Source organism: Pristiophorus japonicus, chromosome 2 (assembly GCF_044704955.1).
Source record: "Pristiophorus japonicus isolate sPriJap1 chromosome 2, sPriJap1.hap1, whole genome shotgun sequence".
Lineage (NCBI taxonomy): Eukaryota > Metazoa > Chordata > Chondrichthyes > Pristiophoridae > Pristiophorus > Pristiophorus japonicus.
The window spans coordinates 39,190,716-39,214,625 of record NC_091978.1 but is presented as its reverse complement, the minus strand read 5'-3'; the positions used below and the strand labels follow the sequence as shown (position 1 = coordinate 39,214,625).

Below are 23,910 nucleotides of genomic sequence, written 5' to 3'. Positions count from 1 at the left end.
TGTGTGCTTGTGCTCTGTGAATATATCACATTTGGCAATGAGACGGGATTCTTTGGATGATTTAAAGCTTAAATTTTGTTGGGGAAGGATTCAGCCAGCTGACAGAGAAACTTTGGAAGTTTCTGTCTTTGGAAAAAAAGCTACAAAATCCAAGGTAAAATACAGCACACGATGTGAACAGCTAGAGATTAAAATGGCAGGTGTAATCGGACATTTGGAGGAATATAGACATGACCGGGAATGTTTTAAAGCGTATGTGGATCAGCTAGAAATGTATTTCACTGCAAATAACATAATCGAAGTTCCAGACAATGCAGTCCAGAACCGGGCTGTGTTGGAACATAAGAAAGCGATCTTCTTATCGGAGGTGGGTCCGGCATTGTTCGAAACCCTTGTAAATCTGCTTGTGCCTGACGCGCCAAAGGACACAACGCTTAAAGAGATTTTAACGAAGCTGGAGCAGCACTATAATCCCAAACTGTTAGAAATTGCTGAAAGCTATCGTTTCGGGATTCGGAATCAAAAGGCTGATTAAAGTATCAGTGATTACATCATAGCATTAAAAAGGCTATCGATACACTGTAATTTTGGAAACTTTCAAAACCGAGCATTACAGGTTTGTTTTGTTTATGGGGTGAAATATGATGCGATCAGAAGGAAGTTATTGACGATGGATGACTTGACTTTTGAGATTGCTTGTCAGACAGCGAGGTCGATGGGCATGGCCGAATAATATTCCCGAGAATTAAATAATGATTACGGTCGTCAGTCAACCGAGGTAAATCATCTGCAGGTTCAAAGTAAAAGACAGTGGGGGCCCAAAGTCTCAGAAACTGGAAATTCTAACAGAGCATCAAGTCGTGCTATAGGTGCCTGGGACAACACATTGCTCAAAGTTGTCCATACGTGAAGACAGAGTGTTTCTTCTGCAGGAAGACTGGGCATCTTGCGAAGGCATGCCGACTGAAGGGTAAACCAGCTTCCAAAGCTATGAGTCCAGTGTTCAAAGCTATGAGTAGAAATCCCAAGAGACTACATAGCATGGAAGAACAACAACAGGACGAGGAGATGTTAGAGTTACATGTCATCAGGAGCACGAGGTTAACGGACCGCGATTCGCAAAATCCACATAGATGTTGCGGGATTCAAGATACCAATGGAAATTGACATGGGTGCACCCGTGAGTGTAGTACCGGAGTCGCTGTACCTCGACAAATTGCGTGATTTCCAACTGGAGAAATCCAGGATAGAGCTGCGAGGCTACTTGGGAGAGAAAATTCCTGTGGTAGGTCGTATCACCGTACCGGTGAACTATAAAGATCAATTTCAGAACTTGCCTCTAATAGTAGTGAAAGGAGACAAGCCTGCCTTACTAGGAAGAAATTGGTTGAGCCCACTGAAGCTGGATTGGAGTAAGATTTTCTGTGTGGAAGCGAGATTTTCATCAACGGATGAGGTTATCAAGAAGTATCCGAAGGTGTTCTGCAAAACGGGCAGTCCGATCCAAGGCTTCAAGGCGAGTGTCAGGGTACAGAAGGACGCTAGATCGGTTTACTACAAGCCACGTTCCGTACCATATGCACCCAAGGAGAAAGTTGAGCAAGAACTCAAAAGACTAGAGACTGAGAACATTATTTGTAAGATAGATCGATGTAATTGGGCTACATCCATTGTTGTTGTACCTAAGTCCGATGGTAAGGTAAGATTGTGTGGTGATTATAAAGTAACCGTAAACCAAGTTCAAGAGGGCAATGTCCCCAATACATTGCCGAATATAGAAGATTTGTTCACAACACTGTTAGGTGGTCAGATCTTCTCAAAACTGGATCTTACGAATGCCTACCTACAGCTTGAACTAGATGAGGAGTCCAAGTCATGCTTGACTATAAATACTCATCTAGGCCTATATCAATTTAATAGGCTACCGTTTGGAGTGTCTTCCGCTCCTACCATATTCCAAGAGGTGATGAACCAGATTTTGCAAGGTATTGAAGGGGTAGTATGTTAATTGGATTACATACTAATTTCAGCACCAAATAGGCAAATTCATAATAACATATTGAATGAAGTCCTCAAATGGCTAGAGAAGCACAGAGTACGAGTGTCTGCTCGTAAGTGTGAGTTATTTAAAAACTCAGTGGAGTACTTAGGATACAGAGTAGACAAATATGGTTTACATCCAACCATGGAAAAATTGGATGCAATTAGAAATGCACCCACTTCCAGGAATGTCACTGAACTTCGTTCATTCTTGGGTCTTTTGAACTATTATGGGAAGTTCCAACCAAATTTGGCTACAGTATTACATCCACTGAATGAACTATTGAAAAAACAGGTCCATTGGAAGTGGTCAAATGAATGCGATACAGCATTCAAGGAGTGTAAAAAAAAATTGGTAGAGAGCACCATGTTAGTTCACTATGACATATCTAAGGAGATTAAGCTAGCATGTGATGCCTCTCCCTATGGAGTTGGGGCGCTGATCTCTCATGTATCACGAAGGAGAGACCAATTGCTTATGCTTCACGCACCCTCAGTGCCAATGAGAGTAATTATCTGCAAATTGAAAGGGAAGTTTTGGCATTAATATTTGGAGTCAAGAAGTTTCACAAATACTTATATGGTCGTAAGTTTACCATCATTATGGACTATAAGCCCCTAACAGCAATCCTCCATCCAAAGTCCCCAGTTCCAACATTAGCTGCAGCCCGAATGCAGAGATGGGCTTTGATTTTGTCAGCATATACATATGATATTGAATACAGACGATCAGCTGATCACAGTAATGTTGATGCAATGTCCAGATTGCCTTCCCCATCACAAGTTACACTGATAGGGAAGAAGTGTTTTATTTTTCATACATTGATGAACTGCCAGTCACAGCTGAAAGGATTGGTAGAGCAACCAAAGGTGACCCAGTGATGTCAAAGGTGTATGAGTATATTGCAAATGGATGGCCAAACCAGGTAACAGACAAAGATATTCATCCATTATTCATTCGTAAGAATGAATTATCAGTAGATAAAGATTGAATCATGTGGGGTGCAAGAGTGGTTATATTGGTCAGTAACTTTTAACATTGTTATTACCAGTTTAAGTGTATCTAAGGGTTAAGACATGGCAGGAGAGCTCGGTCGGGTGTTGTGCTCCTCCTGTACCATGTGGGAACTCAGGGACGCTTCCGGTGTCCCTGACGACTATGTGTGCGGGAAGTGTATCCGCCTCCAGCTCCTGACGGTCCGCGTTACGGAATTGGAGCTGAAGGTGGATTCACTCTGGAGCATCCACGATGCTGAGAATGACGTGAGTATCACGTGTAGTGAGTTGGTCTTACCGCAGGGAAAGGGTCCACAGCCAGATAGGGAATGGAAGACCAGCAGGAAGAGTAGAGCAAGGAAGGTAGTGCAGGGGTCCCCTGCGGTCATCCCCCTGCAAAACAGATACACCGCTTTGGGTACTGTTGAGGGGAATGACTCATCAGGGGAGGGCAGCAGCAGCCAAGTTCATGGCACCGTGGCTGGCTCTGCTGCACAGGAGGGCAAGAAAAAGAGTGGGAGAGCGATAGTGATAGGGGATTCAATTGTGAGGGGAATAGATAGGCGTTTCTGCGGCCGCAACCGAGACTCCAGGATGGTATGTTGCCTCCCTGGTGCAAGGGTCAAGGATGTCTCGGAGCGGGTGCAGGACATTCTGAAATGGGAGGGAGAACAGCCAGTTGTCGTGGTGCACATTGGTACCAACGACATAGGCAAAAAAAGGGATGAGGTCCTACGAAACGAATTTAAGGAGCTAGGAGCTAAATTAAAAAGTAGGACCTCAAAAGTAGTAATCTCGGGATTGCTACCAGTGCCACGTGATAGTCAGAGTAGGAATCGCAGGATAGCGCAGATGAATACGTGGCTTGAGCAGTGGTGCAGCAGGGAGGGATTCAAATTCCTGGGGCATTGGGACCGGTTCTGGGGGAGGTGGGACCAGTACAAACCGGACGGTCTGCACCTGGGCAGGACTGGAACCAATGTCCTCGGGGGAGTGTTTGCTAGTGCTGTTGGGGAGGATTTAAACTAATATGGCAGGGGGATGGGAACCAATGCAGGGAGACAGAGGGAAACAAAAAGGAGCCAAAAGCAAAAGACAGAAAGGAGATGAGGAAAAGTGTAGGGCAGAGAAACCCAAGGCAAAGAACAAAAAGGGCCACTGTACAGCAAAATTCTAAAAGGACAAAGGGTGTTAATAAAACAAGCCTGAAGGCTTTGTGTCTTAATGCAAGGAGTATCCGCAATAAGGTGGATGAATTAATTGTGCAAATAGATGTTAACAAATATGATGTGATTGGGATTACGGAGACGTGGCTCCAGGATGATCAGGGCTGGGAACTCAACATTCAGGGGTATTCAACATTCAGGAAGGATAGAATAAAAGGAAAAGGAGGTGGGGTAGCATTGCTGGTTAAAGAGGAGATTAATGCAATAGTTAGGAAAGACATTAGCTTGGATGATGTGGAATCTATATGGGTAGAGCTGCAGAACACCAAAGGGCAAAAAACGTTAGTAGGAGTTGTGTACAGACCTCCAAACAGTAATAGGGATGTTGGGGAGGGCATCAAACAGGAAATTAGGGGTGCATGCAATAAAGGTGTAGCAGTTATAATGGGTGACTTTAATATGCACATAGATTGGGCTAGCCAAACTGGAAGCAATACGGTGGAGGAGGATTTCCTGGAGTGCATAAGGGATGGTTTTCTAGACCAATATGTTGAGGAACCAACTAGGGGGGAGGCCATCTTAGACTGGGTGTTGTGTAATGAGAGAGGATTAATTAGCAATCTCATTGTGCGAGGCCCCTTGGGGAAGAGTGACCATAATATGGTGGAATTCTGCATTAGGATGGAGAATGAAACAGTAAATTCAGAGACCATGGTCCAGAACTTAAAGAAGGGTAACTTTGAAGGTATGAGGCGAGAATTGGCTAGGATAGATTGGCGAATGATACTTAGGGGGTTGACTGTGGATGGGCAATGGCAGACATTTAGAGACCGCATGGATGAAGTACAACAATTGTACATTCCTGTCTGGCGTAAAAATAAAAAGGGGAAGGTGGCTCAACCGTGGCTATCTAGGGAAATCAGGGATAGTATTAAAGCCAAGGAAGTGGCATACAAATTGGCCAGAAATAGCAGCGAACCTGGGGACTGGGAGAAATTTAGAACTCAGCAGAGGAGGACAAAGGGTTTGATTAGGACAGGGAAAATGGAGTACGAGAAGAAGCTTGCAGGGAACATTAAGGCGGATTGCAAAAGTTTCTATAGGTATGTAAAGAGAAAAAGGTTGGTGAAGACAAACGTAGGTCCCCTGCAGTCAGAATCAGGGGAAGTCATAACGGGGAACAAAGAAATGGCGGATCAATTGAACAAGTACTTTGGTTCGGTATTCACTAAGGAGGATACAAACAACCTTCCGGATATAAAAGGGGTCAGAGGGTCTAGTAAGGAAGAGGAACTGAGGGAAATCTTTATTAGTCGGGAAATTGTGTTGGGGAAATTGATGGGATTGAAGGCAGATAAATCCCCAGGGCCTGATGGCCTGCATCCTAGAGTACTTAAGGAGGTGGCCTTGGAAATAGCGGATGCATTGACAGTCATTTTCCAACATTCCATTGACTCTGGATCAGTTCCTATGGAGTGGAGGGTAGCCAATGTAACCCCACTTTTTAAAAAAGGAGGGAGAGAGAAAACAGGGAATTATAGACCGGTCAGCCTGACCTCAGTAGTGGGTAAAATGATGGAATCAATTATTAAGGATGTCATAGCAGTGCATCTGGAAAATGGTGACATGATAGGTCCAAGTCAGCATGGATTTGTGAAAGGGAAATCATGCTTGACAAATCTTCTGGAATTTTTTGAGGATGTTTCCAGTAAAGTGGACAAAGGAGAACCAGTTGATGTGGTATATTTGGACTTTCAGAAGGCTTTCGACAAGGTCCCACACAAGAGATTAATGTGCAAAGTTAAAGCACATGGGATTGGGGGTAGTGTGCTGACGTGGATTGAGAACTGGTTGTCAGACAGGAAGCAAAGAGTAGGAGTAAACGGGTACTTTTCAGAATGGCAGGCAGTGACTAGTGGAGTGCCGCAAGGTTCTGTGCTGGGGCCCCAGCTGTTTACATTGTACATTAATGATTTAGACGAGGGGATTAAATGCAGTATCTCCAAATTTGCGGATGATACTAAGTTGGGTGGCAGTGTGAGCTGCGAGGAGGATGCTATTAGGCTGCAGAGTGACTTGGATAGGTTAGGTGAGTGGGCAAATGCATGGCAGATGAAGTATAATGTGGATAAATGTGAGGTTATCCACTTTGGTGGTAAAAACAGAGAGACAGACTATTATCTGAATGGTGACAGATTAGGAAAAGGGAAGGTGCAACGAGACCTGGGTGTCATGGTACATCAGTCATTGAAGGTTGGCATGCAGGTACAGCAGGCGGTTAAGAAAGCAAATGGCATGTTGGCCTTCATAGCGAGGGGATTTGAATACAGGGGCAGGGAGGTGTTGCTACAGTTGTACAGGGCCTTGGTGAGGCCACACCTGGAGTATTGTGTACAGTTTTGGTCTCCTAACTTGAGGAAGGACATTCTTGCTATTGAGGGAGTGCAGCGAAGGTTCACCAGACTGATTCCCGGGATGGCGGGACTGACCTATCAAGAAAGATTGGATCAATTGGGCTTGTATTCACTGGAGTTCAGAAGAATGAGAGGGGACCTCATAGAAACGTTTAAAATTCTGACGGGTTTAGACAGGTTAGATGCAGAAAGAATGTTCCCAATGTTGGAGAAGTCCAGAACCAGGGGTCACAGTCTGAGGATAAGGGGTAAGCCATTTAGGACCGAGATGAGGAGAAACTTCTTCACCCAGAGAGTGGTGAACCTGTGGAATTCTCTACCACAGAAAGTAGTTGAGGCCAATTCACTAAATATATTCAAAAGGGAGTTAGATGAAGTCCTTACTACTCGGGGGATCAAGGGTTATGGCGAGAAAGCAGGAAGGGGGTACTGAAGTTTCATGTTCAGCCATGAACTCATTGAATGGCGGTGCAGGCTAGAAGGGCTGAATGGCCTGCTCCTGCACCTATTTTCTATGTTTCTATGTTTTCTATGGTTATACCAAATAAATTCAGGTCCATATTTTAGGAGACCTCCATGACCAGCACCTGGGAATGTGCTTGACAAAGAGTTTTGCACGCAGTTGTTTATGGTGGCCAGGTCTTGATAAAGATATAGAGTACATCATGAGTCAGTGAACGACATGTCAATTGGTAAGCAAGCAACTACCACCAGTACCATTACAGCCATGGAAATGGCCTCCCAGGGTGTGGCAAAGGCTACATATTGATTTTGCTGAGTTAGAAGGACAACCATTCGAAATGATAGCCATTCGAAGTGGGTTGAGGTGTTTCCAATGTGGAAAATAACAACAAGTAAAACATTGGACATTTTACAAAAATTATTTTCTTCATTTGGCCTCCCTGAAGAAATTGTTTCGGATAATGGACCACAATTTCATTCAGAAGAATTTGCACAATTTATGAGCAAAAATGGTGTGAAACATACAAAGGTTCCACCATACCACCCTGCTTCGAATGGTGCAGCAGAGCGCACTATACAAATTGTAAAACGTGCCCTCATAAAACAAATGTTAGATCCAAATCCAAGGAAACGACAGTTGTCATTGGATCACAAATGGGCTAATTTTTTGATTACATATCGAAATACTCCTCATACAACTACTGGTAGAACACCAGCAGAGTTGTTTCTCAAACGACAGCCACGAACCAGATTCTCGTTGTTAAAGCCAAATTTGGCACAGTCCGTAGAAGACACAATTAAGACAGAAAGAGAATCATGATAGAGGTAGAGTAAAAGAGAGAATGTGAAATTAAACCAGAAGGTGAGAGTGAAGAACCATCACTATAAATGGTTAAAGTGGTACTGGGAAGAGTGGTGAAGATATGTGGTCCTCGCACATATTTGGTAAAGATGTTTGATAATGGACAGGTTAGGTTTGTTCATATTGATCATATTTTACCTACAGACATGGAAGGAGTTGAACATGTGAAAGATTCAATTATTTCTGACTCATCAGATAGTTTTGATTCACCAGTAGCAAATCCTAAATCCAATGTACTGGAAACAAATCCAGGAGAGAATCAGAATGAAAGTCTGAATCCGAGTCAGGAAAACAAAGAGCCTGAAGTTAGAGTGAGTTCAAATGAAAATCAAGGAAATTCCGTGGAGGAAAACGTTCCTCAGGATGAGCCTCGAATGAGTGTGAAATTGACACCAGGTTTGGAAGGTTCTGTTCGAGAGCGAAGGTATCCTCTTCGAAACAGAAAACAAGTAATAAAATTAAATTTGTAAATATGGAAAAAAAATAAGTTTATATCTTGTGTTATGTAAAAAAATGAAAGTTATGTATGATGTTTGTTATAATAACTTCTTCATTAAGGAGGGAGAAGTGTAATGTCTGCAAGCTTGTAATGTTTGTAGCTCCACACTGTGGATGTGGACGAATTGTGTACTGCAACTGCAGAGTTAATAATAAACAGAACCAGGCAGATTCCGGAGGCTTTCGAGAGAGCTGCCTGCCATGTAGGAAGCTGTGTGTGCTTGTGCTCTGTGAATATATCACAGTTATGTGTAAACAAATAAACAAGACATTGATCTTTACATATATAAAATTAATTTCTAATATGATACACCGGTTATTAGCCATTTATCTGTTAAATTTGCAACAAGCCAATTACCTTGGCTGTGAACTTGCAGAAAAGCACTAAATTCATATTGAGTGGATTTCTGTAACATATAAATGAGATAACAATGATGATGTAAAGTGCAATAGTTGCTGTTTTCTTCAATGTACCAGGAGGAATAACCACAGTGAACACGAGTAAATAAGGGACTGTTCAAAGAAACTGTTCCATTTTTGTTATTTTCAGATAAAATTAAGGAAAATATGACATAATATAATAAGGAACATGCATCTTTAAAAAATTCTTTCAGTGGCTCAGAAATAAAAGCTCACTGTATCAAGCCCTTTTGGAATATCCTCAAAAGGTAACACAGCTTCTCAAAAACAAATGAAAGGTTTTGCACATGTGTATTTCTTGTATTGCCAGGAAGTATCACACCATGCTATCTCCATCACACCAGCTATTGTCTCGCTACCACATTCAAATTACATTTAACACTTAATCTTATAGTCATGCTAGCTCCCAATTTGTGCTGTGGCCACCTGCCTGACTCTAATTTTTTGGCCCTGGCCTGAACTGCCGTGTCTGCTTGCAGGCTTGGCCAGATCCCCTCCCACTCCCAGCGGCCTTAAATGGATCACTTTCCCTAACCATGACCTGAAATGTGGCCTGACACAGACCCCAACCTGTGACTCATGAGACATGACTCGTCATCCTAAAGCTGACCTGTTTCATCCTTCACTCCAGCCACCTCTCTCTCCTCAGTACTTAAAGGACTCCTTTAATAGAGTCATTTAATGTGTCTTTTTTTGTAAAATAATACACTGTTATTTTTTGTGCAGATGGATCCAGATCTCAAGGCACTTTTTACACAGACAGAGAAAGTTTGTGAGAGATATTTAAAGGAGTTTGTACAGGTAATTAACTTCTAAAATTATGATGGAACTAGCATTTTTGAATGTGCAATCATTATTGTGCTTCTAATTGTACTATCCTAGATTATGGATTTCCAGGAGAAGCATCGGAGACATTTGAGTGCAAATGAAATAGAGGAGGTAACTTGCAATCTTGATCAAACTTCTCTGAAACCATTGTTATTTCAAATAAATCTGCTTGTATTCATAAGAACATAACATAAGAAATGGGAGTAGGAGTAGGCCATTTGGCCCCTCGAGTCTGCTCTGCCATTCAATAAGATCATGGCTGATCTGATCATGGACTCAGCTCCACTTCCCTGCCCGCTCCCCATAACCCTTTACTCCCTTATCACTCAAAAATCTGTCCATCTCCACCTTAAATATATTCAATCATCCAGCCTCCACAGCTCTCTGGGGCAGAGAATTCTATAGATTTAAAACCCTCTGAGAAAAGAAATTTCTCCTCATTTCAGTTTTAAATGGGTGGCCCCTTATTCTAAGACTATGTCCCCTCGTTTTAGTTTCCTCTATGAGTGGAAATATCCTCTCTACATCCACCTTGTCAAGCCTCCTCATTATCTTTTGAACTCCAATGAGTATAGGCCCAACCTACTCAACCTATCTTCATAAGTCAACCCCCTCATCTCCGGAATCAACCTAGTGAACCTTCTCTGAACAGCGTCCAATGCAAGTATACCCTTCCTTAAATAAGGAGACCAAAACTGTACGCAGTACTCCAGGTGTGACCTCACCAATATCCTGTACAGTTGTAGCAGGACTTATCTGCTTTTATACTCTATCCCTCTTGCAATAAAGGCCAACATTTCATTTGCCTTCCTGATTACTTGCTGTACCTGCATACTAACTTTTTGTGTTCAATGCACCAGGAACCCCAGGTCCCTCTGTACTGCAGCACATTGCAATTTTTCTCCATTTAAATTATAATTTGCTTTTCTATTCTGCCCCAGAGAGCTGTGGAGGCTGGGTCATTGAATATATTTAAGGCGGAAATCGACAGATTTTTGAGCGATAAGGGAGTGGGCAATTGAAAAGTGTTGTGAAGGTCCTCATAATGACAATGATCACAGAGCAACATTTCTCTTTGTGGACTGTGTTTTTATGGACGCGACTACTACCAACAAACCGGAAGTCATTGCGCAAGCACAGTTCTAGTGTTTCCTTTTGTTTGTTGTCGCTGGACTTCCTAAAATGAGGAATAAAAAAGTGGATCAAAAAAATCTTGTTCATTTGCAGTTTAATTTATTAATTTTGTGAATTGTAAAATTTATTCAGGTATGAACCACTTGTTTGTGCACTAAATTGTGCTTGGTCAGCATCAGAAGTTTTCAGGTGGGGGATAGTTTGGCCCCCGCACCATCTATTTTGGCTAAGGGTAGGTGGGTTTGTTAATATTTTGAAAATTGAAAAGAAAGAAAGAAAGAAAAAAGACTTACATTTCACAATCATGCTTGACAAATCTTCCAGAATTTTTTGAGGATGTAACTAGTAGAGTGGACAAGGGAGAACCAGTGGATGTGGTGTATTTGGACTTTCAAAAGGCTTTTGACAAGGTCCCACACAAGAGATTGGTGTGCAAAATTAAAGCACATGGTATTGGGGGTAATGTACTGACGTGGATAGAGAACTGGTTGACAGACAGGAAGCAGAGAGTCAGAATAAATGGGTCCTTTTCAGAATGGCAGGCAGTGACCAGTGGGGTGCCACAGGGTTCAGTGCTGGGACCCCAGCTATTTACAATATACATCAATGATTTAGATGAAGGAATTGAATGTAATATCTCCAAGTTTGCAGATGACACAAAGCTGGGTGGCGGTGTGAGCTCATTGTGAGGAGGATGCTAAGAGGCTGCAGGGTGACTTGGACAGGTGAGGTGAGTGGGCAAATGCATGGCAGATGCAGTATAATGTGGATAAATGTGAGGTTATCCACTTTGGGGGCAAAAATAGGAAGACAGAATATTATCTGAATGGTGACAGATTAGGAAAAGGGGAGGTGCAATGAGACCTGGTGTCATGGTACATCAGTCATTGAAGGTTGACATGCAGGTACAGCAGGCGGTGAAGAAGGCAAATGGTATGTTGGCCTTCATAGCGAGAGGATTTGAGTATAGGAGCAGGGAGATCTGACTGCAGTTGTACAGGGCCTTGGTGAGGCCACACCTGGAATATTTGTTCAGTTTTGGTCTCCTAATCTGAGGAAGGACATTCTTGCTATTGAGGGAGTACAGCAAAGGTTCACCAGACTGATTCCTGGGATGGCAGGACTGACATATGAGGAGAGACTGGATCAACTGGGCTTGTATCCACTGGAGTTTAGAAGAATGAGAGGGGATCTCATAGAAACATATAAAATTCTGACGGGATTGGATAGGTTAGAGGCAGGAAGAATGTTCCCATTGCTGGGGAGTTCCAGAACCAGGGGTCACGGTCTAAGAGTAAGGGGTAAGCCATTTAGGACCGAGATGAGGAGAAACTTCTTCACTCAGAGAGTGGTTAACCTGTGGAATTCTCCACTGTAGAAAGTTGTTGAAGCCAGTTTGTTAGATATATTCAAGAGAGAGTTAGATATGGCCCTTACCGCCAAATGGATCAGGGGGTATAGAGAGAAAGCAGGAAAGGGGTACTGAGGTTGAATGATCAGCGTGAACTTATTGAATGGCGGTGCAAGCTCAAAGGGTCGAATGGCCTGCTCCTGCACCTAATTTCTATGTTTCTATGTTTTAACCACCGGAGGTCTCAAAGCACTTTACAGCCAATTTAGTACTTTTGGAGTGTAGTCGCTGTTGTCATGTGGTAAACGCGGCAGCCAATTTGCGGACAGCAAGCTCCCACAAGCAGCAATGTGACCAGAAAAACTGTTTTTCTAATGTTGATTGAGAGATAAATATTGGGCAAGACACTGGGGATAACTCCCCTGCTCTGCTTCGAAATAGTGCCATGGGATCTTTTACGTCCACCTGAGAGGGCAGACGGGGCCTTAGCTTGACGTCTCATCCAAAAGACGACACCTCCGACAGTGCCGCACTCCCTCAGCACTGAACAGGAGTGTCAGCCTAGATTTATGTGCTTAAGTGGATTTGAACCCACAACCTTCTGACTCAGAGGCGAATAGAAACATAGAAACATAGAAAATAGGTGCAGGGGTAGGCCATTCGGCGCTTCGAGCCTGTACCACCATTCAATAAGATCACGGCTGATCATTCACCTCAGTACCCATTTCCTGCTTTCTCTCCATGCCTCTTGATCCCTTTAGCCGTAAGGGCCATATCCAACTCCCTTTTGAATATATCGAACGAACTAGTATCAACAACTCTCTGCAGAAGAGAATTCCACAGGTTAACAACTCTCTGAGTGAAGAAGTTTCTCCTCATCTCGGTCCTAAATGGCTTACCCCTTATCCTTAGACTGTGACCCCTGGTTCTGGACTCCCCCAACATCGGGAACGTTCTTCCTGCATCTAATCTGTCCAGTCCCGTCAGAATTTTATATGTTTCTATGAGATCCCCTCTCATTCTTCTAAACTCCAGTGAATACAGGCCCAGTCGATCCAGTCTCTCCTCCTGTGTCAGTCCTGCCATCCCGGGCATCAGTCTGATGAACCTTTGCTGCACTCCCTCAATAGCAAGAATATCCTTCCTCAGATTAGCAGACCAAAACTGAACACAATATTCCAGGTGAAGCCTCAGAAAGGCCCTGTACAGCTGCCGCAATACAGCTGTGCCTATACTCAAATCCTCTCACTATGAAGGCCAACATGCCATTTGCCTTCTTCACCGCCTGCTGCACCTGCATGCCAACCTTCAATGACTGATGTACCATGATACCCAGGTCTCGTTGCACCTCCCCTTTTCCTAATCTGCTGCCATTCAGATAATATTCTGCCTTCATGTTTTTACCATCAAAGTGGATAACCTCACATTTATCCACATTATAATGCATCTGCTATGCATTTGCCCACTCACGTAACCTGTCTAAGTCACCCTGCAGCCCCTTAGCGTCCTCCTCACAGCTCACTCCGCCACCCAGTTTAGTGTCATCTGCAAACTTGGAGATATTACTCTCAATTCCTTCATCTAAATCATTGATGTATATTGTAAATTGGTGGGGTCCCAGCACTGAGCCCTGTGCAACCATTCACTGCCTGCCATTCTGAAAAGGACCCGTTTATCCCGACTCTCTGCTTCCTGTCTGCCAACCGGTTCTCTATCACGTCAATACATTATCCCCAATACCATGTGCTTTAATTTTGCACACCAATCTCTTGTGTGGGACCTTGTCAAAAGCCTTTTGAAAGTCCAAATACACCACAACCACTGGTTCTCCCTTGTCCACTCTACTAGTTACATCCTCAAAAAATTCCAGAAGATTTGTCAAGCATGATTTCTCTTTCATAAAGCCATGCTGACTTGGACCGATCCTGTCACTGCTTTCCAAATGTGCTGCTATTTCATCTTTAATAATTGATTCCAATATTTTCCCCACTACTGATGCCAGGCTAACCGGTCTATAATTTTCCATGTTCTCTCTCCCTCCTTTTTTAAAAAGTGGTGTTACATTAGCTACCCACCAGTCCATAGGAACTGATTCAGAGTCGATAGACTGTTGGAAAATGATCACCAATGCATCCACTATTTCTAGGTGAGCACCAACGCATCCACTATTTCTAGCTACCCACTGAGTCACAGCTGAGACTAGAAGCATTCGCAGGTTCCTATAACAGTCCACCTGTGACAGAGTCTGTGGCTGTCGTACTGGACTGTTCAACCACCAAAGAACTCACTTCAGGAGTGGAAGCAAGTCTTCCTCGATTCCGAGGGACTACCTATGATGATGATGATGATGATGATGATGACGTAGGGATGGTACAGTGGGAATCTCTAACATTAATGAAACACTAATAGTGATGTGCTTCAGCACTTCTCAGATCCTGCGTCTGTTGTGGTGAACATTATTTTTAAAATTTGGGACTTGACAGTTACGCGCAGAATGCTTCTTCGGTAGCTTCCGGTTCATTGGCAGGAATCACTCCATATTTTTCATATGACACTAGATTACTTAATGTATTATGAGGGAAAATTGAAATACTATTCGTGTTCGTTATTATTCTTCTATTATTCTACGTTGGCTCAGAAGTAAATGATCCACTAGGAATATTAGTGTACAGTTTACCATTGATATCTCAATATGAAACCATTTCTCAAGCTACAGGTTCTGTTGATTAAAATAATCTTAAGAAATGGTTTTGGATATTGCTGATTTATTCATGCTTACGGTTGCTCCAGGAAGAGTCTCTAAGTACCATTTGAATAGCAATCGAGTAGTGAATAATCTTGATCGTTACACACAAGCTCGTTTTATAACTCTTCAGACAGGTCAAATGCCATCTTCTCATTAAAGGATAAATTCAGCGATCCTGCACTTCAGCAGGGAGGTGTGCTTGAAGAGGGTACGGTTTAAAGCTACGGTACTGTAGCCCTCCCTTGGAGCACAGATGTCCGCTGGGGAGTCAAGGGTTATGGGAAGCGGGTGGGAGTTGAGGCCAAGATCAAAGCAGCCATAATCTTATAGAATGGCGGAGCAGGATCGAGGGGACATAATATGGTTGAATTTCAAATTCAGTTGGAGAGTGAAAAAGTTGATTCTCAAACCAGTGTCCCAAGCTTAAATAAAGAGACAAAGGTATGAGGGCAGAGTTGGCTAAAGTGGACTGGGAAAATAGATTAAAGTATGGGACGGTTGATGCGCAGTGGCAGACATTTAAGGACATATTTCATAACTCGCAACAAAATTATATCCCAATGAGAAGGAAAAACGATAAGAGAAGGGATAACCATCCGTGGCTAATGAAGGAAATAAGGGAAGGTATCAAATTGAAAACAAGGCCATACAATGTGGCCAAGACTAGTGGGAGGCCAGGGGATTGAGAAACTTTTAAAAGCCAGTAAAGAATGACTAAAAAAATTATAAGGAGAGGGTAGATAGATTATGAAAGTAAACTACCACGAAATATAAAAAACAGATAGTAAAAATTTCTACAAGTACATAAAAAGAAAAAGAGTGGCTAAATTAAATGTTGGTCCCCTAGAGGATGAGACTGGGGAATTAATAATGGAGAAGAGAGAAATGGCAGAGATGTTGAACAAATATTTAATGGATAATCAAGGGGCTATAGGGAGGGAGGAATTTAATACAATCACTATCACTAATGAAGTAGTATTCGGTAAAATAATGCGACTAAAGACGGACAAGTCCCCTGGACCTGATGGCTTACATCCTAGGCTCTTAAAATAAGTGGCTGCAGAAATAGTGGATGTGTAATCTACCAAAATTGCCTGGATTCTGGGGCAGTCCCAGCGGATTGGAAAACCGCAAATGTAATGTCCCTATTTAAAAAAGGAGGCAGACAAAAAGCAGGAGATTAGACCAGTTAGCCTAACATCTATCGTTGGGAAAATGCTGGAGTCCATTATTAAGAAAGCAGTAGCGGGACATTTAGAAAAGCACAATTCAATCAAGCAGAGTCAGCATGGTTTTATGAAAGGGAAATCATAGAAACATAGAAAATAGGTGCAGGAGTAGGCCATGCGTCCCTTCGAGCCTGCCCCGCCATTCAATGAGTTCATGGCTGAACATGCAACTCCAGTACCCCATTCCTGCTTTCTCGCCATACCCCTTGATCCCCCTAGTAGTAAGGACTACATCTAACTCCTTTTTGAATATATTTAGTGAATTGGCCTCAACAACTTTCTGTGGTAGAGAATTCCACAGGTTCACCACTCTGTGGGTGAAGACATTTCTCCTCATCTCGGTCCGAAATGGCTTACCCCTTATCCTTAGACTGTGACCCCTGGTTCTGGACTTCCCCAACATTGGGAACATTCTTCTGCATCTAGCCTGTCTAAACCCGTCAGAATTTTAAACGTTTCTATGAGATCCCCTCTTATTCTTCTGAACTCCAGTGAATACAAGCCCAGTTGATCCAGTCTTTCTTGATATGTCAGTCCCGCCATCCCGGGAATCAGTCTGGTGAACCTTCGCTGCACTCCCTCAATAGCAAGAATGTCCTTCCTCAAGTTAGGAGACCAAAACTGTATACAATACTCCAGGTGTGGCCTCACCAAGGCCCTGTACAACTGTAGTAACACCTCCCTGCCCCTGTACTCAAATCCACTCGCTATGAAGGCCAACATGCCATTTGCTTTCTTAACCGCAGCTGTACCTGCATGCCAACCTTCAATGACTGATGTACCATGACACCCAGGTCTCGTTGCACCTCCTCTTTTCCTAATCTGTCCTGATGCTGAGGGTGTCGTGAATAGCACATTTATTGAGTTGGTCACACCGCAGGTAAAGGTTACACAGGCAGATAGGGAATGGGTGACCATCAGGAAGAGCAGTGGAAGGAAAGTAGTACAAGGGTCCCTGTGGTCATCTCCCTCCAAAACAGATATATCACCTTGGCTACTGTTGAGGGAGATGACTCATTAGGGGAAGGCAGGAGCATCCAAGTTCATGGCACCATGGGTGGCTCTGCTGCACAGGAGGGCAAGAAAAAGAGTGGGAGAGCTATAGTGGTAGGGGATTCTATTGTAAGGGGAATAGATAAGCGTTTCTGCGGCCGCAAACGTGACTCCAGGATGGTATGTTGCCTCCCTGATGCAAGGGTCAAGGATGTCTCGGAGCGGCTGCAGGGCATTCTGGAGAGGGAGGGTGAACAGCCAGTTGTCGTGGTGCATATAGGTACCAACAATATAGGTAAAAAGCGGGATGAGGACCTACAAGTTGAATTTAGGGAGCTAGGAGTTAAATTAAAAAGTATGACCTCAAAGGTATTAATCTCAGGATTGCCACATGCTAGTCAGAGTAGAAATTGCAGGATAGTTAAGATGAATACGTGGCTTGAGGAATGGTGCACGAGGGAGGGATTCAAATTCCTGGGACATTAGAACCAGTTCTGGGGGAGGTGGGACTGATACAAACCGGATGGTCTGCACCTGCGCAGGACCGGAACCAATGTCCTAGGTGGAGTATTTGCTTGTGCTGTTGGGGAGGGTTTAAACTAAAAAGACAGGGGGATGGGAGTCTATGCAGGGAGGCAGAGGGAAGTAAAAAGGGGGAAGGAGAAAAGCAAGAGTGGAGGGCAGAGAAATCCAGGGCAAAAATCAAAAAGGGCCACATTACAACATAATTCTAAAAGGACAAAGAGTGTTAAAAAAATAAGCCTGAATGCTCTGAGTTTCAATGCGAGGAGCATTCTTAATAAGGTGGTTGAATTAACTGCGCAGATAGCTGTTAACGGATATGATGCAATTGGGATTACGGAGACATGGCTCCAAGGTATCCAAGGCTGGGAACTCAACATCCAGGGATATTCAATATTCAGGAAGGACAGACAGGAAGGAAAAGGAGGTGAGGTAGAGTTACTGGTTAAAGAGGAGATTAGCGCAATAGTAAGGAAGGACATTAGCGTGGATGATGTGGAATCTACATGGGTAGAGCTGCAAAACACCAAAGGGCAGAAAAAATGAGTGGGAGTTGTGTACAGACCACCAAACAGTAGTAGGAAGGTTGGGAATGGCATTAAACAGGAAATTAGGGACACGTGCAATAAGGGTATAGCAGTTATCATGGATGACTTTAATCTGCATATTGATTGGGCTAACCAAACTGGTAGCAATACTATGGAGGAGGATTTGCTGAAGTGTATAAAGGATGGTTTTCTAGACCAATATGTTGAGGAACCATCTAGAGAGCACACCATCCAAGACTGGGCCTTGTGTAACGAGAGAGGATTAATTAGCAATCTGGTCGTGCAGGGCCCCTTGGGGAACAGTGACCATAATATGGTAGAATTCTTCATTAACTTGGAGAGTGACACAGTTAATTGAGAGACCAGGATCCTGAAATTAAAGAAAGGAAACTTCGACATTATGAGATGTGAATTGGCTCGGATAGACTGGCGAATGATACTTAAAGGGTTGTCGATGGATAAGCAATGGCAAACATTTAAAGATCACATGGATGAACTTCAGTAATTGTATATCCCTGTCTGGAGTAAAAATAAAACGGGGAAGGTGGCTCAATCGTGGCTAACAAGGGAAATTAGGGAAAGTGTTAAATCCAAGGAAGGGTCAACCCCACAAAGTCCTCCTCATCAACATCTGGGGACTTGTGCTAAAATTGAGACAGCTGTCTCACAGACTAGTCAAGCAACAGCCTGACATAGTCATACTGACAGATTCATTTCTTTCAGCCAATGTCCCAGACTCCTCCATCACTATCCATGGGTATGTCCTGTCCCATTGGCAGGACAGACCCACCAGAGGTGGCAGCACGGTGGTATACAGTTGGGAAGGAGTGGCCCTGGGAGTCCACAACATTGACTCCAGACCTCATGAAGTCTCATGGCTTCAGGTCAAGCATGGGCTAGGAATCCTCCTGCTGATTATCACCTACCACCTTACGTCAGCTGATGAATCAGTGGACCTCCATGTTGAGCACCACTTGGAAGAAGAACTGAGGGTAATAAGGGCACAGAATGTACTCTGGGTGGCAGACTTCAATGTCTATCACCAAGAGTGGCTCGGTAGCACCACTACTGACCGAGCTGGCTGAGTCCTGAAGGACATAGCTGCCAGACTGGGCCTGTGGCAGGTGGTGAGAGAACCAACACAAGGGAAAAGCCTACTTGACCTCGTCCTCACCAATCTACCTGTCGCAAATGCATCTGTCCATAACACTAGTGGGAGCAGTGACCATCGCACAGTTCTTGTGGTGATGAAATCCTTCACACTGAGGACACCCTCCATCATGTTGAGTGGCACCACCATCATGCTAAATGGGAAAGATTCAGAACAGATCTAGCAACTCAAAAGTGGGCACCCATGAGGTGCTGTGGGCCATCAGCAGCAGCAGAATTGCATTCCACCACAATCTGTAACCTCATGGCCCATCATATCCCTCACTCTACCATTACCATCAAGCCAGGGGAGCAACCCTGGTTCAATGTAGAGTGCAGAAGAGTCCAGGAGCAACACAAAGTGTACCTAAAAATTAGGTGCCAATCTGAGGGTGCTGCAACACAGGACTACATACATATTAAACAGTGGAAACAACATGATATAGACAGAGCAAAGCGATGCAACAACCAATGGATCAGATCAAAGCTCTGCAGTCTTGCCACATCCAGTTATGAATGGTGGTGGACAATTAAACAACTAACAGGAGGATAAGGCTCCATGAATATCCCCATCCTCAATGATGGTGGAGCCCAGCATGCAAGTGCAAAAGACAAAGCTGAAGCGTTTGCAACCATCTTCAGCCAGAGGTCCTGAGGGGATGATCCATATCGGCCTCCTCCTGAGGTCCCCACCATCACAGAAGCATGAATCACTTCACATGATATCCAGAAATGGCTAAGCACACTTGATACAGCAAAGGACATGGGCCTCGACAACATCCCGGCTGTCGGACTAAAGACTTGTGCTCCAGAACTGGTTGAGCCTCTAGCCAAGCTGTTCCTGTACAGCTGGTAGCTACCCGAAACTGTGGAAACTGCCCAGGTATTTCCTGTACACAAAAAGCAGGACAGATCCAATCCAGCTAATTACCACCCCATCAGTCCACTCTCAATCATCAGGAAAGTGATGGAAGGTATTGTCAACAGTGCTATCAAGCGACACTTACTCACCAATAGCTCAACAATAACAAACACCGATGCTCAGTTTGCTTTCTGCCAGGACCACTGGGCTCCAGACCTCATTACAACTATGGTCCAAACATGGATAAAAGAGCTGAATTCCAGAGGTGAGCTGAGAGTGACAGCCCTTGATATCAAGGCAGCATTTGACCGAGTGTGACACAAAAAGCCTTAGTAAAATTGAAGTCAATGGGAATGAGGAGGAAAACTCTACTGGCTGGAGTCATACTTAGCACAAAGGAAGATGGTTGTGATTGTTGGAGGTCAATCACCTCAGCTTCTGGACATCGCTGCAGGAGTTCCTCAGAGCAGTGTCCGAGGCCAAACCATCTTCAGCTACTTCATCAATGACCTTCCCTCAATCATAAGGTCAGAAGTCTGGATGTTCGCTGATGATTGCACAGTGTTCAGTTCCATTCGCAATTCCTCAGATAATGAAGCAGTCCGTGCTGCATGCAACAAGACCTGGACGGCATTCAGGCTTGGGCTGATAAGTGGCAAGTAACATTCGTGCCACACAAGTGGCAGGCAATGACTATCTTCAACAAGTTAGCGTCTAACCACCGCCGCTTGACATTCAACCGCATTACCATCGCTGAGTCCCCCAGCATCAACATCCTGGGGGTCACCATGTACCAGAAACTTAACTGGACCAGCCACATACTCTGGCCACAAGAGCAGGTCAGAGGCTGGGTATTCTGTGGCAAGTGACTCACCTCCTGACATCCAACAGCCTTTCCAATATCTACAAAGCACAGGTCTGGAGTGTGATGGAATACTCTCCACTTGCCCGGATGAATGCAGCTCCAACAACACCGAAGAAGCTCGACACCAACCAGGGTAAAGTAGCCCACTTGATTGGCACCCATTCCACCACCTTAAGCATTCACACCCTCCACCACCGGCATACCGTGGCTGCAGTGTGTAGCATCTGTAAGATTCACTGCAGAAATTCGCCAAGTCTTCTTCGACAGCATCTCCCAAACCCGTGACCTCTATCACCAATAGGACAATTACAGCAGGCGCATGGGAATGCCATCACCTCCAAATTCCCCTCCAAGTCATAAACCATCCTGACTTGGAAATATATTGGTGTTCCTTCATTGTCGCTGGGTCAAAATCCTGGAACTCCCTCCCTAACAGCACTATGGGAGTACCTTCATCACATGGACTGCAAATTAGGAGCGCAACAGGATGCAGGCAGGTCGGTACTTGTGCAATGGGCCGTATAACGCTCTTGCGTTCAGAGGCTCCTTCGCCCCTAAAATGGAAGGACCATTGTTGCAGGCTCTGCAAGGGAAGCACTTACCTGGTCCCCGATGACAGCCGCGATCCGGCCCAATCAGTCCGATGCACTGCAGCAGAGTGCTGGGCTGATCAATCGGTGACGAAGATGAATCTAAAAAAGAGAGAAACAGCATTTTTGCATTTTTTTCCTAACCTCGGCCACCTCGCCTTTAAGTATCGCCCCCGAAGTGCCTGGGCTCCTGATGAACGCCTCCTGCAGCTGCCGGTGTTTTCGCCCGGCGATGCTGCAGGAGACGGAACTTGAACGGAACTTAAGTTCAGGTCCGGGGCGCTACTGGGGTGATGCGCACACCGCTAACGTCACGATCTCCGGGCGAAGGAGATCGGGACGCAATGTCCTACTGCCATCGCATCCCTCCCAGCGAATTTAGCGGGAGTCGATCATCTCATCAGTAAGTGCTTGGTGTCCCGTTATCAACCAGCCAGAGGCGATAACGGGAGGCACTAAAGACGCCAATTTCTACTCCGAGATCTGTAACCCCAACTGCTCTTGTATTCTCATCCCTGGGAAGATAGAAATTGATTTAAATTATTAGTGATTACATCTCCTTTATCAGCAATATGATTGATAACATATCTATTCCTTTTATAACTTCAGCATGCAAAATTGAAAGTATATATACAACATATCACACAGAGAAAAGAACAAGTGCAACGGTAAGAAGTTCTTTGTCTTTGTTGCTATATTTTGCAATTAAAAGCATTTTTAGGAGTTTTTAACCAGAGTTTACAACACTTATTACATATGTCATATAGGTGCCTGATGCACAGACAACATGACACGACTGCCCAATGTTATCCCACTGCAACATTTCCCAAAGTTGATGGAAGCCACATGACATTTCTAGCAGGTCGCTTTTGCTCCTCTGACATCACCACTTGCTCCTCCTCACCTATACAATGTGACTCACTTGGTCATAGCTCATTACGTTTATTCTCTCGGATATGCGTAGCTGTTTTCCACGGTCCATGGTCTAAATTGTCAGAGTGCTTTTCCGACATCCAGTTCTGGATGAGCAGAAATTTTCTCCTATGGAATATTTGGAAGAGCGAAGCCATTGTTTTCGGTCCCCGCCACTAACTCCGTCCGCTGGACACTGGCTCTCTCCCTCTCTCCCAACTTCTGTCTGAGGCTGAACCAGACTGTTCGCAACCTTGGTGTCATATTTGACCCTGAACTGAGCTTTTACCCGCAACATAACTAAGACCGCCTATTTCCACCTCCGTAACATCGCCCATCTCCGCCCTTACCTCAGCTCATCCGCTGCTGATGCCCTCATCTATGCCTGTTACCTCTAGACTTGACTATTCCAACATACTCGTGGCTGGCCTCCCACATTCTACCCTACGTAAACTAGAGGTGATCCAAACACCGGCTGCCCCTGTCCTAACTCGCACCAAGTCCCGTTCACCCATCACCCCTGTGCTCACTGACCTACATTGGCTTACATAAGAACATAAGAACATAAGAATTAGGAACAGGAATAGGCCATCTAGCCCCTCGAGCCTGCTCCGCCATTCAACAAGATCATGGCTGATCTGGCCGTGGACTCAGCTCCACTTACCCGCCCGCTCCCCATAACCCTTAATTCCCTTATTGGTTAAAAATCTATCTATCTGTGATTTGAATACATTCAATGAGCTAGCCTCAACTGTTTCCTTGGGTAGAGAATTCCACAGATTCACAACCCTCTGGGAGAAGAAATTCCTTCTCAACTCGGTTTTAAATTGGCTCCTCTGTATTTTGAGGCTGTGCCCCCTCGTTCTAGTCTCCCCGAACAGTGGAAACAACCTCTCTGCCTCTATCTTGTCTATCCCTTTCATTATGTTAAATGTTTCTATAAGATCACCCCTCATCCTTCTGAACTCCAACGAGTAAAGACCCAGTCTACTCAATCTATCATCATAAGGTAAACCCCTCATCTCCGAAATCAGCCTAGTGAATCGTCTCTGTACCCCCTCCAAAGCCAGTATATTCTTCCTTAAGTAAGGTGACCAAAACGGCATGCAGTACTGCAGGTGCGGCCTCACCAATACCCTGTACAGTTGCAGCAGGACGTACCTGCTTTTGTACTCCATCCCTCTTGCAATGAAGGCCAACATTCCATTCGCCTTCCTGATTACCTGCTGCACCTGCAAACTAACTTTTTGGGATTCATGCACAAGGACCCCCAGGCCCGGTTAAGCAACGCCTTGATTTCAAAATTCTCATCCTTATTTTCAA

At 44.3% G+C, this 23,910-nt stretch overlaps 1 protein-coding gene across 1 annotated transcript in view; it reads left to right on the top strand.

Moving 5' to 3' along the window:
• LOC139229982 (probable E3 SUMO-protein ligase RNF212) overlaps window positions 1–23,910 on the top strand; it is a 140,274-nt gene that overhangs the window by 23,078 nt on the left and 93,286 nt on the right. Inside the window, exons 4-6 of the mRNA XM_070861684.1 lie at window positions 9,585–9,659; window positions 9,741–9,797; window positions 22,285–22,343. Of these exons, the coding sequence (XP_070717785.1) occupies window positions 9,585–9,659; window positions 9,741–9,797; window positions 22,285–22,343 (191 nt within the window). The remainder of the gene's footprint in view (window positions 1–9,584; window positions 9,660–9,740; window positions 9,798–22,284; window positions 22,344–23,910) is intronic.